At 61.2% G+C, this 15,774-nt stretch overlaps 1 protein-coding gene across 4 annotated transcripts in view; it reads left to right on the forward strand.

Moving 5' to 3' along the window:
• PPFIA4 (PTPRF interacting protein alpha 4) overlaps positions 1-15,774 on the forward strand; it is a 115,738-nt gene that overhangs the window by 44,994 nt on the left and 54,970 nt on the right. For all 4 annotated transcript variants that reach the window (XM_064173428.1, XM_064173429.1, XM_064173430.1 and 1 more), the window contains exons 3-5: positions 12,278-12,379; positions 12,475-12,639; positions 15,382-15,456. In XM_064173428.1, the coding sequence (XP_064029498.1) occupies positions 12,278-12,379; positions 12,475-12,639; positions 15,382-15,456 (342 nt within the window). The remainder of the gene's footprint in view (positions 1-12,277; positions 12,380-12,474; positions 12,640-15,381; positions 15,457-15,774) is intronic.

Below are 15,774 nucleotides of genomic sequence, written 5' to 3' on the forward strand. Positions count from 1 at the left end.
AGACAGGAGCCAGCAGGCAGGGGAAGCAGGAGCCAGCAGGCAGGGGAAGCAGGAGCCAGCAGGCAGGGGAAGCAGGAGCCAGCAGGCAGAGCAGACAGGAGCCAGCAGGCAGAGGAAGCAGGAGCCAGCAGGCAGGGGAAGCAGGAGCCAGCAGGCAGAGCAGGCAGGAGCCAGCAGGCAGAGGAAGCAGGAGCCAGCAGGCAGGGGAAGCAGGAGCCAGCAGGCAGAGCAGGCAGGAGCCAGCAGGCAGAGGAAGCAGGAGCCAGCAGGCAGGGGAAGCAGGAGCCAGCAGGCAGAGCAGGCAGGAGCCAGCAGGCAGAGCAGGCAGGAGCCAGCAGGCAGAGGAAGCAGGAGCCAGCAGGCAGAGCAGACAGGAGCCAGCAGGCAGGGGAAGCAGGGAGCCAGCAGGCAGGGGAAGCAGGAGCCAGCAGGCAGAGCAGACAGGAGCCAGCAGGCAGAGGAAGCAGGAGCCAGCAGGCAGGAGAAGCAGGAGCCAGCAGGCAGAGCAGACAGGAGCCAGCAGGCAGGGGAAGCAGGAGCCAGCAGGCAGGAGAAGCAGGAGCCAGCAGGCAGGGGAAGCAGGAGCCAGCAGGCAGGGGAAGCAGGGAGCCAGCAGGCAGAGCAGACAGGAGCCAGCAGGCAGGAGCCAGCAGGCAGAGGAAGCAGGAGCCAGCAGGCAGAGGAAGCAGGGAGCCAGCAGGCAGGGGAAGCAGGAGCCAGCAGGCAGAGCAGGCAGGAGCCAGCAGGCAGAGCAAGCAGGAGCCTCCCAGCACTGGTGTCCATCTGACTGCAGCTGCTGAGGCCTCAGATGCTCCCTGCCTGGGCACTGGGGCTGGGGGCACTCTGGGCACACAGGAAAGGTTGATGGCTCAGAAGGCAGGAGAGAGCCTGGGGCTGGTGGCCAGAGACAGCTCTCATGGGCTCAGGGAATGGAGTTGTTGGCAGAGAGTGACTGGCACTGGAATGGGCTGCCCAGGGAGGTGGTGGAGTGGCTGTGCCTGGAGGTGTCACAGTGTCACAGTGTCACAGTATCATCAGGGTTGGAAGAGACCTCACAGATCATCAAGTCCAACCCTTTAGCACAGAGCTCAAGGCCAGACCATGGCACCAAGTGCCACGTCCAGTCCTGCCTTGAACAGCTCCAGGGACGGCGACTCCACCACCTCCCCGGGCAGCCCATTCCAGTGTCTAATGACTCTCTCAGGGAAGAACTTTCTCCTCACCTCCAGCCTAAATCTCCCCTGGCACAGCCTGAGGCTGTGTCCTCTCCTTCTGGTGCTGGCCACCTGAGAGAAGAGAGCAACCTCCTCCTGGCCACAACCTCCCCTCAGGTAGTTGCAGACAGCAATGAGGTCTGCCCTGAGCCTCCTCTTCTCCAGGCTAACCAATCCCAGCTCCCTCAGCCTCTCCTCGTAGGGCTGTGCTCAAGGCCTCTCTCCAGCCTCGTTGCCCTTCTCTGGACACGCTCAAGCATCTCAATGTCCCTCCTAAACTGGGGGGCCCAGAACTGAACACAGTGCTCAAGGTGAGGTCTAACCAGTGCAGAGTCCAGGGGCAGAATGACCTCCCTGCTCCTGCTGGCCACACCATTTGCTGATGCAGGCCAGGATGCCACTGGCTCTCTTGGCCACCTGGGCACACTGCTGGCTCATGTTCAGGTGGGTATCAATCAGCACCCCCAGATCCCTCTCTGTCTGGCTGCTCTCAGCCACTCTGACCCCAGCCTGTATCTCTGCATGGGGTTGCTGTGGCCAAAGTGCAGCACCCTGCACTTGGAGCTATTGAAGCCATGCCCTTGGACTCTGCCCATCTGTGCAGGCAGTCAAGGTCCTGCTGCAGAGCCCTTCTGCCCTCCAACTCAGTCACATCTGCCCCCAGCTTGGTGTCATCTGCAAACCTGCTGATGACTGACTCCATGCCCTCATCCAGATCATCTATGCAGATGTTAAAGAGGATGGGGCCCAGCACTGCTCCCTGAGGGACACCACTAGTGTTGAAGCCAAGCCTGACTGGGGCACTTAGTGCCATGGTCTGGTTGCCTGGCCAGGGCTGGGTGCTAGGTTGGACTGGAGGAGCTTGGAGCTCTCTGCCAACCTTCTTGGTTCTGTGATGCTGTGGCTCAGGTTGGAGTAGCTCTCTGAGGTCATTGTCCAGCAGTGACCAAGGCCACGAACTGCATCCTGCAGTGCCACAGCTGCAGCTTCCTGCAACCCCTCCAGCCATGGGCACTCCACCACCCCCCTGGGCAGCCTCTGCCAGGCCCTCACCACTCCTCCAGCAAAGAAACTTTTCCTCCTCTCCAACCTAACCCTCCCCTGGCACAATCCCAGGACATTTCATCTCCTTCCATCACCTGAGCCTGTGGGCACCACCCATGGGCACCTGCTGGCCTCTTCTCAGCCTGTGCTCACAGAATCAGAGTGGTTTGGCTTGGCAAAGCCCTCTCAAGTCACCCAAGCCAGCACCAGCCCAGCCCCACCATGGCCACTGAACCCTGGCCCCAGGTGCCATGGCCACAGCTTCCTTCAACCCCTCCAGCCATGGGCACTGCACCACCTCCCTGGGCAGCCTCTGCCAGTCCCTCACCACTCCTCCAGCAAAGACATTTTTCCTCCTCTCCAACCTAACCCTCCCCTGGCACCATCCCAGGACACTTTGTGATGGTTTGGGTGTTCCCCACCCCACCCCTAACTTTGGAAATCACCCAGACTAGACCCAGCAGGCTCTGGAGATTGAGTGGAGCTTACATTTAGAGCTTAGCACAAGATGCAAGCAGAGAGTTGCAGTTCTGTAGACAGGAACAGACAAGTTAAAGGCACTACAGAAGCACAGGAGCCCTCCCAGAAACCTGAGTGCCCAGGAGGAGCTCCCAACTGCCCCTCCACCTTCTCCCACCCCTCTCTACCTCACCCCAGACGTTGCCTTGTGCCCAAGGAAGAAAGGAGGTCGGCCAGGGGGGTTAGGGAGCAGGTGGATTAACCAGAGAGATGGGAGGTGAGGGTAGAGAGATGCAGCCCAGAGCCTGGACTGAGAGCCTGGACTGAGAGCATCTCCCTTATCTATGCTTGGATTCTTGCTCTTACACCTCTCAGCAAGCCTCTGAGTGAAGCAGACATCACCAATGTTTATTTTTCACAGCCTGTGGTCTGCTTCTTCTCACCAAACCATTCCAGCTAGCTTCAAACTGGCACACATTGCCTCTCCTTCCATGCCCTGAGCCCAGGCAGCAGAGCCCAACCCCCAGCTGGCTGCAGCCTGCTCTCAGGGAGCTGCAGAGAGCAATGAGCTCTGCCCTCAGCCTGCTCTGCTGCAGGCTGCTCACCCCCAGCTCCCTCAGCTGCCCCTCCCCAGCCCTGCTCTCCAGACCCTTCGTTGCCTTTCTCTGGCCCTGCTTCAGCCTGTGGTTGTCTTCCTCACAGTGAGAGGCATCCTCCAGCTGCTGGGGGGCTGCAAGGTAGCTCCAAACCTTCTGTGTTGTGCAAGGGGAGATTGTTTGGCTAAAACTCTTCTGCCAGTGCCTTGTCCCTCCTGGCCACACGAGGGGCTGAGGATCTGCCAGCTTAGAGAAGCTTTTCCTCCTCTCCAACCTAACCCTCCCCTGGCACAATCCCAGGCCAGTTCCTCTCCTTCCATGCCCTGAGCCCAGGCAGCAGAGACCAACCCCCAGCTGGCTGCAGCCTGCTCTCAGGGAGCTGCAGAGAGCAATGAGCTCTGCCCTCAGCCTGCTCTGCTCCAGGCTGCTCACCCCCAGCTCCCTCAGCTGCCCCTCCCCAGCCCTGCTCTCCAGACCCTTCCCCACCTTTGTTGCCCTTCTCTGGACTTTCTCCAGCTGCTTTAAAGTGTCTCAAGGTGCTGGGGAAGGGTGGAGGGATCTGGCAGCTGTGCTGAGCTGCTGGTGCTGGTTGTGCTCCCAGCAGCTCAGGGCACTGAGCTGCTGCAGCCCTGCTTGCTCCCCTGCACCCCTCAGCTGCTGCTCTCCTCTTGCAGCTCTCCTCCACTCTGCATGGGGCAAAGCAGCTCAGGAGCAATCCCAGCACGGGTTGGGTTGGAAGGGAACTCCTCCAGGGCCAGCCCAGGACACACAGCCCAGGTTGGACACAGGGAAAGTGAGTCAGGACCCAGCACACGACCAGCACAGATCCCAGGGAGTGCCACAGGCCCCCCAGTGGGTGGAGGTGACCACAGGGAGGTGCCAGCCCCTGGGAGGGCTGTGGAGCAGCTCCCCCCCAGCCCACTCTGCCCCCCGTGTCTGTGCTGGGGCTGGGGCTGGCTGCCTGACAGGGTTAGGCTGTCAGCAGCAGTGGCTGTGGCAGAGGTGGGCAGCAGGAGGCTGTCTGGAAGGCCCTGCTGGCATGGGGTGTGATGTGTGCCCTCCCACTGGGCACTATAAATACCAACTGGATGCCAACTCTGCCTTCTCCCTGGCGAGGAAGAGCCAGAGCTGAGCACTCATCCTGCTGGGCTCTGCTGAGGCTTGGGTGGAGAAAGGGCTCAGAATGGGAACCACTGCTGGGGTTTGGAGCCAGAAAGGTTGGCAGGGACCTTCAGGGTGCCATGGGCAGGGAGCACCTCCCATCAGCACAGCCTCAAGGTCTCATCCAGCCTGGTCCTGAGCACCTCCAGGGAGGTTGTGGAGCACAGAAGCACCCAATGTGATCTTTGATCACATTGGGTGCTTCTGTGCTCCACAACCACCCTGGGAAACCTGTGCCAGGGTCTCACTCACCCTCAACCTGTGCCAGCCTCTCCCCACCCTCAACCTGTGCCAGTGTCTGCCCATCCTCACTGTCAGAGATCTCTTCCTTGGTGCCTCTGCTCTGCTGGCACTGCCCCCTGCAGGGAGCACTCCAGGTCAGCCCTGGCTGCTCTCAGCGCGGCGCTGGGATTAAGGCAGGGCAGGGATTTAGCCTGCCCTGCGCCAATGAGGGGTGCCCGCAGCCTGGGCACGGGTGGCACACAGCAAACTGGGTCAGAGCCGTGGGGGAGTCGCTTGGCAGAGCTGCCCACAGCAGTGGGCTGGATGCCCAGCTCTGGCTGCTGGCACCACGGAGGGGGATGTGATCCTGGTGGGCATCAGAAGGGGCACTGCCCCTGCCCCCTCCCATCCCTCCTACCCTCCCCCTCCCCCCCCCCCAAGGCTTCCACTGCCTGCTGCTGGTCCCTGTGCAGGCAGGGGGGGGGCTCTGGGGGCTCTGTGCCCGGGCTGCACAGCCTGTGGTGCCCACTGTGCCACTCACCCTGGTGGGAGATGAGGGCTCAGCATGGACCCGGGGAGCGAGCCCAGCGGTGCCCAGCTGCCCAGTGGCACTGATCCCAGCATGTGCATGTACCAGGTAAGGGGCTGGGGTGGGGCTCTTCCCCAGGGCACTCTGTGGGGGCATGCCAGGGGCCTGTGCCATCCTCTGCCTCCTTCCCTGTGGGCTCTGCTGCCCAGGAGCTTACTGCAGTGTGCCAGACCCTGCTGGGGTGGGCTTTGAGCTGCTTTGCTTGAAGAAAAACTGTTCTGGGGGGCAAGGATGGGCACCCAGGCTCAGGGGTGGCCACTCAGGAGGCTGGCAGCCCCTCCCCAGTGCCACCAGAGCCAAGGTCTGGCTGTGCTGAGGAGGTGCTGCCCAGGCAGGTCGGGCTGGGTGGGGTAGGGGGATGTGTCACTCTGCATCCTGCCAGGGCATGGTGGCAGCTGGATGCTGTGGTGTGGGTACAGGATGCAAGGAGCTGGCAGAGCCCTCAGTGGGGTGGGCAGGGAATCATGGAGGGAATCACAGAAGGGGTTGGGTTGGAAGGGATCTGAAAGCTCAGCCAGTGCCAACCTCCCTGGCGTGGGCAGGGACAGCTCCCAGCAGCAGAGGCTGCTCAGGGACTCATCCAGCCTGGCCTGCAGCACCTCACAGCAGCACAGCTTTGAGACCCCACCAGGGGTGGGGACTCCACCACCTGCCAGGGCAGCCTGGGCCAGGCCTTGGCAACTCTCAAGGGGAAAAAAAAGGTTCCTCATGTTCAGCCTGAACCACTCCTGGGGCAGCTTGAGGCCTTCCCTCTCCTCCTGTCACTTGTTCCATGGCAGCAGAGCCCAACCCCCAGCTGGCTGCAGCCTGCTCTCAGGGAGCTGCAGAGAGCAATGAGCTCTGCCCTCAGCCTCCTCTTCCCCAGGCTGCTCACCCCCAGCTCCCTCAGCTGCCCCTCCCCAGCCCTGCTCTCCAGACCCTTCCCCACCTTTGTTGCCTTTCTCTGGACTTTCTCCAGATGCTTTAAAGTGTCTCAAGATGCTGGGGAAGGGTGGAGGGATCTGGCAGCTGTGCTGAGCTGCTGGTGCTGGTTGTGCTCCCAGCAGCTCAGGGCACTGAGCTGCTGCAGCCCTGCTTGCTCCCCTGCACCCCTGAGGGGCTGGGGGTGAGCAGCCTGGAGCAGAGGAGGCTGAGGGCAGAGCTCATTGCTCTCTGCAGCTCCCTGAGAGCAGGCTGCAGCCAGCTGGGGGTTGGGCTCTGCTGCCTGGGCTCAGGGGATGGAAGGAGAGGAAATGGCCTGGGAGGGGATTGTGCCAGGGGAGGGTTAGGTTGGAGAGGAGGAAAAGTTTCTTTGCTGGAGGAGTGGTGAGGGCCTGGCAGAGGCTGCCCAGGGGGGTGGTGCAGTGCCCATGGCTGGGAAGCTGTGGCCATGGTCACTTGGGGCCATGGTTTGGTGGCCATGGTGGGGCTGGGTTGATGGTGGCCTGGGTGACCTGAGAGGGCTTTGCCAAGCCAAACCACTCTGATTCTGTGAGCACAGGCTGAGAAGAGGCCAGCAGGTGCCCATGGCTGGTGCCCATGGGTGGTGGTGCCCACAGGCTCCCAGAGCTGTGGCTGCGAGGTGCAGGATGCTGCAGCTCACTGCTGCCTGCCAGGGTGGGCGCTGGAGGCAGCCCCTGGGCTTACCCAGCAGGGCTTAAGCTCTGTAATCCCTCTGCTGGGGCTGCCTTTATCCCCTCCATGCCACTCAGGCCTCTGCCACCATCCTGCCCTGCTCCTGCCCCAGCAAGGAGAGCCCAGGCTGGTGGCTGTGCCAGCTGCCAGCGTGGACAGGCAGACAGACAGGCAGACAGACAGGCAGACAGACAGGACTGCATCCCCTGTGTGCTGAGTCAGCAGTGCTGCCCTGCCAGCACGGGCACCCCTCCCCCGTGCCCGAGGCACATCAGGAGCAGTCACTCCAATTAGAGGCTTTGCAGTGCCTCTAATCCTGCAGCTGCAGCCAGGCTGCTCCCAGCCCCTGCTGCCACAGCTAGGGGAGGGTTTGCTCACTTTGGTGCCACCTTGCAGTACCCAGCAGCTTGGGCAGAGGCAGGAGGTGCCCCTGGGCTGAGGCCTTTGGCATCTCAGCTCTTGCTTTTTGTGCCAGACCCTTCTTGCCCCAGCACAAGCAGGACATGGAAGTGTTGGAGCCAGCCCAGAGGAGGCCACCAAGATGCTGAGAGGGCTGCAGCAGCTCTGCTCTGAGCACAGGCTGAGAGAGTTGGGGCTGTGCAGCCTGGAGAGGAGAAGGCTTGGAGGAGACCTTGGAGTGGCCTTGCAGGATCTGCAGAGGGCTGCAGGAGGGCTGGGGAGGGACTATTGAGAAGGTCTGGGAATGAGAGGAGGAGGAGGAGGAGGAGGAGGAGGAGGAGGAGGAGGAGGAGGAGGAGGAGGAGGAGGAGGAGGAGGAGGAGGAGGAGGAGGAATGGGTTTGGAGTGGCAGAGGGGAGATTGAAACTGGATGTGAGGAAGAAGTTTGCAGTGAGGGTGGTGAGAGACTGGCACAGGTTTGGCAGGGAGATTGTGGAGCACAGAAGCACAGAATGGGACCTTTGGGGTTCATAGAATCAGAGAATGGTTTAGGCTGGAAGGGAGCTCAAAGCTCAGCCAGTTCCAAGCTCCTGCCACAGGCAGGGACAGCTCCCACTAGAACAGGTCACTCCAGGACTCATCCAACCTGGTCCTGAACACCTGCAGGGAGGTTGTGGAGCACAGAAGCACCCAATGGGATCTTTGATCTTTGATCCCATTGGGTGCTTCTGTGCTCCACAACCTCCCTGGGAAACCTGTGCCAGTGTCTCAGCACCCTCCCTGCAAACAACTTCTTCCTCACATTCACTTTCAATCTCCCCTCTGCCACTTCAAACCCATTCCTCCTCCTCCTCCTCTCATTCCCAGACCTTCTCAACAGTCCCTCCCCAGCCCTCCTGCAGCCCCCTTCAGATCCTGCAAGGCCACTCCAAGGTCTCCTCCAAGCCTTCTCCTTCTCCAGGCTGCACAGCCCCAACTCTCTCAGCCTGTGCTCAGAGCAGAGCTGCTGCAGCCCTCTCAGCATCTTGGTGGCCTCCTCTGGGCTGGCTCCAACACTTCCATGTCCTGCTTGTGCTGGGGGCTGCAGAGCTGCCCCCAGGACTCCAGGTGGGGTGTGAGGAGAGCAGAGCCAAGGGGCAGAATCCTCTCCCTTTCCCCTGCCAATTAGCTCCTTCCCAGGCTTCCCCCAAGGCTCCTGGGCCATGCCAGGGCTGCTGTCTCGTTGTCCATCCTTAGACTGAGGATCAGGCAACTCTCCTTCACTTTCTAATCCGTTTATAGGTGTCCCTGCTTAGTTTGAGAGCTGATCAGAGCCAGGACCAGGCAGCTCCACAGCTTCGGGGAGACTCCAGACTACAGCCAGGGCAGAGAAAAATCATCCTGATCCTCTTTAGTGCCTCTTTGCTGGTGCTTAGGGTGATGGATGTGAAGGTTCTGCTCCACAGGGCACTGACCCTGGGCCTGGACTGGGCACTGCTGAGGGCACACCTTGAGTCCTGGGGTCAGATTTGGGTTCCTCACTGCAAGGAGGGCATTGAGGAGCTGGAGTAGGTCCAGTGAAGGGCAGCAAAGGTGGGGAAGGGTCTGGAGAGCAGGGCTGGGGAGGGGCAGCTGAGGGAGCTGGGGGTGAGCAGCCTGGGGAAGAGGAGGCTGAGGGCAGAGCTCATTGCTCTCTGCAGCTCCCTGAGAGCAGGCTGCAGCCAGCTGGGGGTTGGGCTCTGCTGCCTGGGCTCAGGGGATGGAAGGAGAGGAAATGTCCTGGGATTGTGCCAGGGGAGGGTTAGGTTGGAGAGGAGGAAAAGTTTCCTTGCTGGAGGAGTGGTGAGGGCCTGGCAGAGGCTGCCCAGGGAGGTGGTGGAGTGCCCATGGCTGGAGGGGTTGCAGGAAGCTGTGGCCATGGCACCTGGGGCCAGGGTTCAGTGGCCATGGTGGGGCTGGGTTGGTGCTGGACTGGGTGACCTGAGAGAGCTTTGCCAACCCAAACAATTCCATCACTTCATGTTTGCTGTGGTGCAGGCACTGAGCTCACTGCCAATCTGTCACCTGCCATCCCAGCTTGGGCTGCTGAGAGCCCTTCCTGGGACCCTCAGGGCTGTCAGGATGCTTTTGCTGAGCTCAAGCCTTGCTGCCTGTCTCTGTGCCTGCTGAGGGCCTGGGGCTGTGATGTAGCCCTGAGTCTGCAGCAGCCAGTGGAGCACTGGCACCTACCCTGGCACCTTCTGCAGCTGCATCCCTCTGCCTGGCATTCCCAGCCCTGCTGTAATCCCTGGGGATGCTCAGGAGCTGCTGGCTCTTGCATAACCCCACGGTGAGCTCACACGTGGCTGCTGGGCTCTGCCCAGCCCTAATCCCACAGCCCAGCTCTGGGAAGGGCTTGGCTGGCACAGTGAGCTCCTGGGGAGTGGTCCCAGAGCAAGTGTGGGGTGGTGACTGGGCGTGGCAGAGGGTGGTGATGGAGGTTTGAGGTGCTGTGGTCAATTCGGGGGGCAACTGAGAGGAGCAGGGATGATGCCAGGGCTGGAGTGGTCCCTGGGAAGGTGATTGGGACAGGGATGAGCCCAGGGCTGGAGTGGTCTCTGGGAAGGTGATGGGGACAGGAATGAGCCCAGGGCTGGAGTGGTCCCTGGGGAGGAGAAGGGGACAGGGATGAGCCCAGGGCTGGAGTGGTCTCTGGGAAGGTGATGGGGACAGGAATAAGCCCAGGGCTCAAGTGGTCTCCTTGGGGAAGTGATGGGGACAGGAATGAGCCCAGGGCTGGAGTGGTCCCTGGGGAGGTGAAGGGGACAGGAATGAGCCTAGGGCTGGAGTGGTCCCTGGGGAGGTGAGTGGTACAAGGATGACTCCAGGTCCTCCTCTGTCTGCTGCTCTCAGCCACTCTGTCCCCAGCCTGTGGCCCTGCATGGGGTTGCTGTGGCCAAAGTGCAGAACCTGGCATTTGGCTTTGTCAAGCACCTGGCACTGGACTGTGCCCATCTGTGCAGCCTGCCCAGGTCCCTCTGCAGAGCCCTCCAACAGCTCCACACTTGCCTCCAACTTGGTGTCAGCTGCACACTCACTGCTGATGAACCCAGGCCCCTCCTGCAGATCACCTTGGGGGGCAGGCAGCTGTTGGCAGAGGTCTCACTGGGAGCCCAGCAGAGCATCTGATCCCATCCAAGCTTCAGCACTTTGCTTCCCTGTGGAGGCTTTAAAAACATAGATCATAACAACAACAGCAACAGCAACACCAAGGCCAATAACAACAACCCAACAACAACCCAACAGCAACAATAATACTGCCCTGGAAATTGGAAGTGAGAGAGAATTGGAGGCTGGAAAAGAGCTCTCAGCTCCCAGCCAAGATCTGGGCTGTTAATGCTGCAGCAAATCCTTCCCAGCTTCTTCTGAGACCCTTCTTTTGCCTGCCCCTTCACTTCTCCTCACAGCCCTGTGAGAGTGGGGCCAGCTCAGGTGTTTCTGCCTTTGCATCTTTCGCCCCCAGAGCTGCCAGCTGTGAGAGGTCTCAGCCCTGGCACCGCTTGCTGGCTGCAGCAGCAGTGGCAGAGTCCTGCTGGGCTGAGCCAGGAGCTTGGGGCTTGGTGTTGAGGGGAAGGTGAACTCAGCTCCAGCCTGGGAGCAACCAGAGGGAGGTTCCTTCCCCTCTGACACAGTGCCAGCTGTGCCTGGGGAGCCAGATGCACCCCAAAGGATCACAGAATGGTAGAACTGGAGCAGACCTTTCGGATCCTTGAGCCCAAGCACAACCCAGCACCACCATGGCCACCAAACTCCACCCTGCAGCAGCACAGCTCAGCCTCTTCAACACCCCCGGGCAAGGGCACTCCACCACCTCCCTGGGCAGCCAGGCAGGAGCTCTACCCACAAGGAGGGACCCCAGTGCTGGGAATGCTGCCCCACACCCAAGCAGGAGCTCTCCCCACAAAGAGGGACCCCAGTGCTGGGAATGCTGCCCCACACCCAAGCAGGAGCTCTCCCCACAAGGAGGGATGTCAGTGCTGGGAATGCTGCCCCACACCCAAGCAGGAGCTCTCCCCACAAGGAGGGATGTCAGTGATGGGAATGCTGCCCCACACCCAAGCAGGAGCTCTCCCCACAAGGAGGGACCCCAGTGCTGGGAATGCTGCCCCACACCCAAGCAGGAGCTCTCCCCACAAGGAGGGATGTCAGTGATGGGAATGCTGCCCCACACCCAAGCAGGAGCTCTCCCCACAAAGAGGGACCCCAGTGCTGGGAATGCTGCCCCACACCCAAGCAGGAGCTCTCCCCACAAGGAGGGATGTCAGTGCTGGGAATGCTGCCCCACACCCAAGCAGGAGCTCTCCCCACAAGGAGGGATGCCAGAGCTGAGAATGCTACCCCACACCCAAGCAGGAGCTCTCCCCACAAGGAGGGACCCCAGTGCTGGGAATGCTGCCCCACACCCAAGCAGGAGCTCTCCCCACAAGGAGGGACCCCAGTGATGGGAATGCTGCCCCACACCCAAGCAGGAGCTCTCCCCACAAGGAGGGACCCCAGTGATGGGAATGCTGCCCCACACCCAAGCAGGAGCTCTCCCCACAAGGAGGGACCCCAGTGCTGGGAATGCTGCCCCACATCCAAGCAGGAGCTGTCCCCACAAGGAGGGATGCCAGAGCTGAGAATGCTACCCCACACCCAAGCAGGAGCTCTCCCCACAAGGAGGGATGCCAGAGCTGGGAATGCTGCCCCACACCCAAGCAGGAGCTGTCCCCACGAGGAGGGATGCCAGTGCTGGGAATGCTGCCCCACACCCAAGCAGGAGCTGCCCCCACAAGGAGGAATGCCAGTGCTGGGAATGCTGCCCCACACCCAAGCAGGAGCTGTCCCCACAAGGAGGGATGCCAGAGCTGGGAATGCTGCCCCACACCCAAGCAGGAGCTGTCCCCACGAGGAGGGATGCCAGAGCTGGGAATGCTGCCCCTGGCTCCCTCTCCAGCTGCCTGCTTGCCCTGCCCCCGCAGGAGTTCGCCACCCTGACGCGGGAGCTGAGTGCCTGCCGGGAGCAGCTGCTGGAGCGGGAGGAGGAGATCTCGGAGCTGAAGGCTGAGCGCAACAACACTCGGGTAAGGCTCTGCCCCCCACGGGGGGCACCCACGGGGGGTTGGGGGGCAGGCCCAGGGCCGCTGGGCAGCTCACCTGACGCCTGCCCCTCGCACAGCTGCTGCTGGAGCACCTGGAGTGCCTGGTGTCCAGGCATGAGAGGTCCCTCAGGATGACCGTGGTCAAGCGCCAGGCACAGTCCCCGTCCGGCGTCTCCAGCGAGGTGGAGGTGCTGAAGGCTCTCAAGTCGCTCTTTGAGCATCACAAGGCACTGGATGAGAAGGTGAGGCAGGCTGCAGGGACCCCCCCCAGCTCCCCCCAGCACCAGACCCTGCTCGGGGCTGACCTCGCTTCGGAACGGGTTGGGTTGGGAGGGACCTCAGAGCCCATCCAGGTCCAAGGCCATGCCAAGGGTTGGGAGGGACCTCAGAGCTCATCCAGGTCCAAGGCCATGCCAAGGGTTGGAAGGGATCTCAGAGCCCATCCAGGTCCAAGGCTGTGTCAAGGGTTGGAAGGGACCTCAGAGCCCATCCAGGTCCAAGGCTGTGTCAAGGGTTGGAAGGGATCTCAGAGTTCATCCAGGTCCAAGGCCATGTCAAGGGTTGGGAGGGACCTCAAAGCTCATCCAGGTCCAAGGCCATGCCAAGGGTTGGAAGTGACCTCAGAGCCCATCCAGGTCCAAGGCCATGCCAAGGGTTGGAAGGGACCTCAGAGCCCATCCAGGTCCAAGGCCATGCCAAGGGTTGGAAGGGACCTCAGAGCCCATCCAGGTCCAAGGCCATGCCAAGGGTTGGAAGGGACCTCAGAGCCCATCCAGGTCCAAGGCTGTGTCAAGGGTTGGAAGGGACCTCAGAGCCCATCCAGGTCCAAGGCTGTGTCAAGGGTTGGGAGGGACCTCAGAGCCCATCCAGGTCCAAGGCCATGCCAAGGGTTGGAAGGGACCTCAGAGCCCATCCAGGTCCAAGGTCATGCCAAGGGTTGGGAGGGACCTCAGAGCCCATCCAGGTCCAAGGCCATGCCAAGGGTTGGGAGGGACCTCAGAGCCCATCCAGGTCCAAGGCCATGCCAAGGGTTGGGAGGGACCTCAGAGCCCATCCAGGTCCAAGGCCATGCCAAGGGTTGGGAGGGACCTCAGAGCCCATCCAGGTCCAAGGCCATGCCAAGGGTTGGGAGGGACCTCAGAGCCCATCCAGGTCCAAGGCCATGCCAAGGGTTGGGAGGGACCTCAGAGCCCATCCAGGTCCAAGGTCATGCCAAGGGTTGGGAGGGACCTCAGAGCCCATCCAGGTCCAAGGCCATGCCAAGGGTTGGGAGGGACCTCAGAGCCCATCCAGGTCCAAGGTCATGCCAAGGGTTGGGAGGGACCTCAGAGCCCATCCAGGACCAAGGCTGTGTCAAGGGTTGGGAGGGACCTCAGAGCCCATCCAGGTCCAAGGTCATGCCAAGGGTTGGGAGGGACCTCAGAGCCCATCCAGGACCAAGGCTGTGTCAAGGGTTGGGAGGGACCTCAGAGCCCATCCAGGTCCAAGGCTGTGTCAAGGGTTGGAAGGGACCTCAGAGCTCATCCAGGTCCAAGGCCATGCCAAGGGTTGGAAGGGACCTCAGAGCCCATCCAGGACCAAGGCTGTGTCAAGGGTTGGGAGGGACCTCAGAGCCCATCCAGGTCTAAGGCTGTGTCAAGGGTTGGGAGGGACCTCAGAGCTCATCCAGGTCCAAGGCTGTGTCAAGGGTTGGGAGGGACCTCAAAGTTCATCCAGGTCCAAGGCTCTGCCAAGGTCTGGCTGTGCTGGGGAGGTGCTGCCCAGGCAGGTTGGGCTGGGTGGGTGCAGGGGGATGTGGCACTTCACATCCTTCCAGGGCATGGTGGCAGCTGGATGCTGTGGTGTGGGCATGGAGGTACAGAGAGGTGACAGAGCCCTCAGTGGGGCAGGCAGGGAATCAGGGAATCCTGGAATGGTCTGGGGTGGAAGGGATCTTAGAGATCATCCAGTTCCAACCTCCTCCCCACCAGAACCAAGGTCTGGCTGTGCTGGGGAGGTGCTGCCCAGGCAGGTTGGGCTGGGTGGGTGCAGGGGGATGTGGCACTTCACATCCTTCCAGGGCATGGTGGCAGCAGCATGCTGTGGTGTGGGCACAGGATGCAAAGAGCTGGCAGAGCCCTCAGTGGGGTGGGCAGGGAATCATGGAGGGAATCACAGAAGGGGTTGGGTTGGGAGGGACCTGAAAGCTCAGCCAGTTCCAGTCTGCTGCCATGGGCAGGGACACCTCTCACTGAAACAGGTTGCTCAAGGCCTCATCCAGCCTGGTCCTGAACACCTCCAGGGAGGTTGTGGAGCACAGAAGCACCCAATGTGATCAAAGATCCCATTCTGTGCTTCTGTGCTCCACAACCTCCCTGGGCAACCTGTGCCAGTGTCTGCCCACCCTCAACCTGTGCCAGTGTCTGCCCACCATCACTGTTAGGGATCTCTTCCTAATCCCCTACCCTTCTCCCAACCTCCTCTTCCATTCATTTTGTTTCTGAGTGGTGACCTGGAGGCCTTCTTGGGACACCCAAAAGCTGCAGGTTGCTTGTTTGAGGAGCTGGTGAAGCTGCCAAGTGGTTTGAGACCATTGGGCATGGAGGATGTCCTCCCTTGGGCCACTTGGTACCTTGGCATTTGGCACTCTGGGCTCAGCCCTTGTTTCTCCTAATTCATTTGCCTCAAGCATCTCCTTCCTCTGACAAAGGCATCCTCAAGCTGTCCAGGCCATCTCCAAGAGTCACCTTGGTCCAGGCTGCTCCTCTCTGATGTGCTTCTCACTCTCCTGGGTTGGAGCATCCCTGAGATCTGAATCCCTGAGCTGAACCCCTGAGATCTGAATCCCGGAGCTGAACCCCTGAGATCTGAATCCCGGAGCTGAACCCCTGAGATCTGAATCCACCTGAGCCTGGCTTGTTGGGCAGACACAGGGGGCTGGGAGCTCACCTAGATGCTGGGCACGGGTGAGGAATGACCTTTCCTGTTGTCCCACCCCTCTGCAGGTCAGGGAACGCCTACGAGCGGCCTTGGAGCGAGTGGCAACCTTGGAGGAGCAGCTGGTGGATGCCCATCGGCAGGTAAGAGCTGCCCTGGCAGCCTGCCCTGGGTCCTTGCTGGGGCAGCCACTGGGCTGGGACTGCTTTCATGTCCTGTTTGGGACTCCTTGGTGAAGTGCCACCTCCAGCAGTGACCTCTTGGTCGCAGCTCATGGACTTATTGAGGCTGGGAAAGAGCTCTGAGGTCGTCAGGTCCAGCCTGGGAGCTAAGCCCTCCACAGCAGCTAACCCATGGCACCCAGAGCCACAGCCAAGCTCTTCTTAGAGACCTCCAGGGATGGTGACTCCATTATAGAGTCACAGAATCAGGCAGGTTGGCAGAGAGCTCCAAGCTCCTCC

Source organism: Pogoniulus pusillus, chromosome 39, assembly GCF_015220805.1.
Source record: "Pogoniulus pusillus isolate bPogPus1 chromosome 39, bPogPus1.pri, whole genome shotgun sequence".
Classification (NCBI taxonomy): domain Eukaryota; kingdom Metazoa; phylum Chordata; class Aves; order Piciformes; family Lybiidae; genus Pogoniulus; species Pogoniulus pusillus.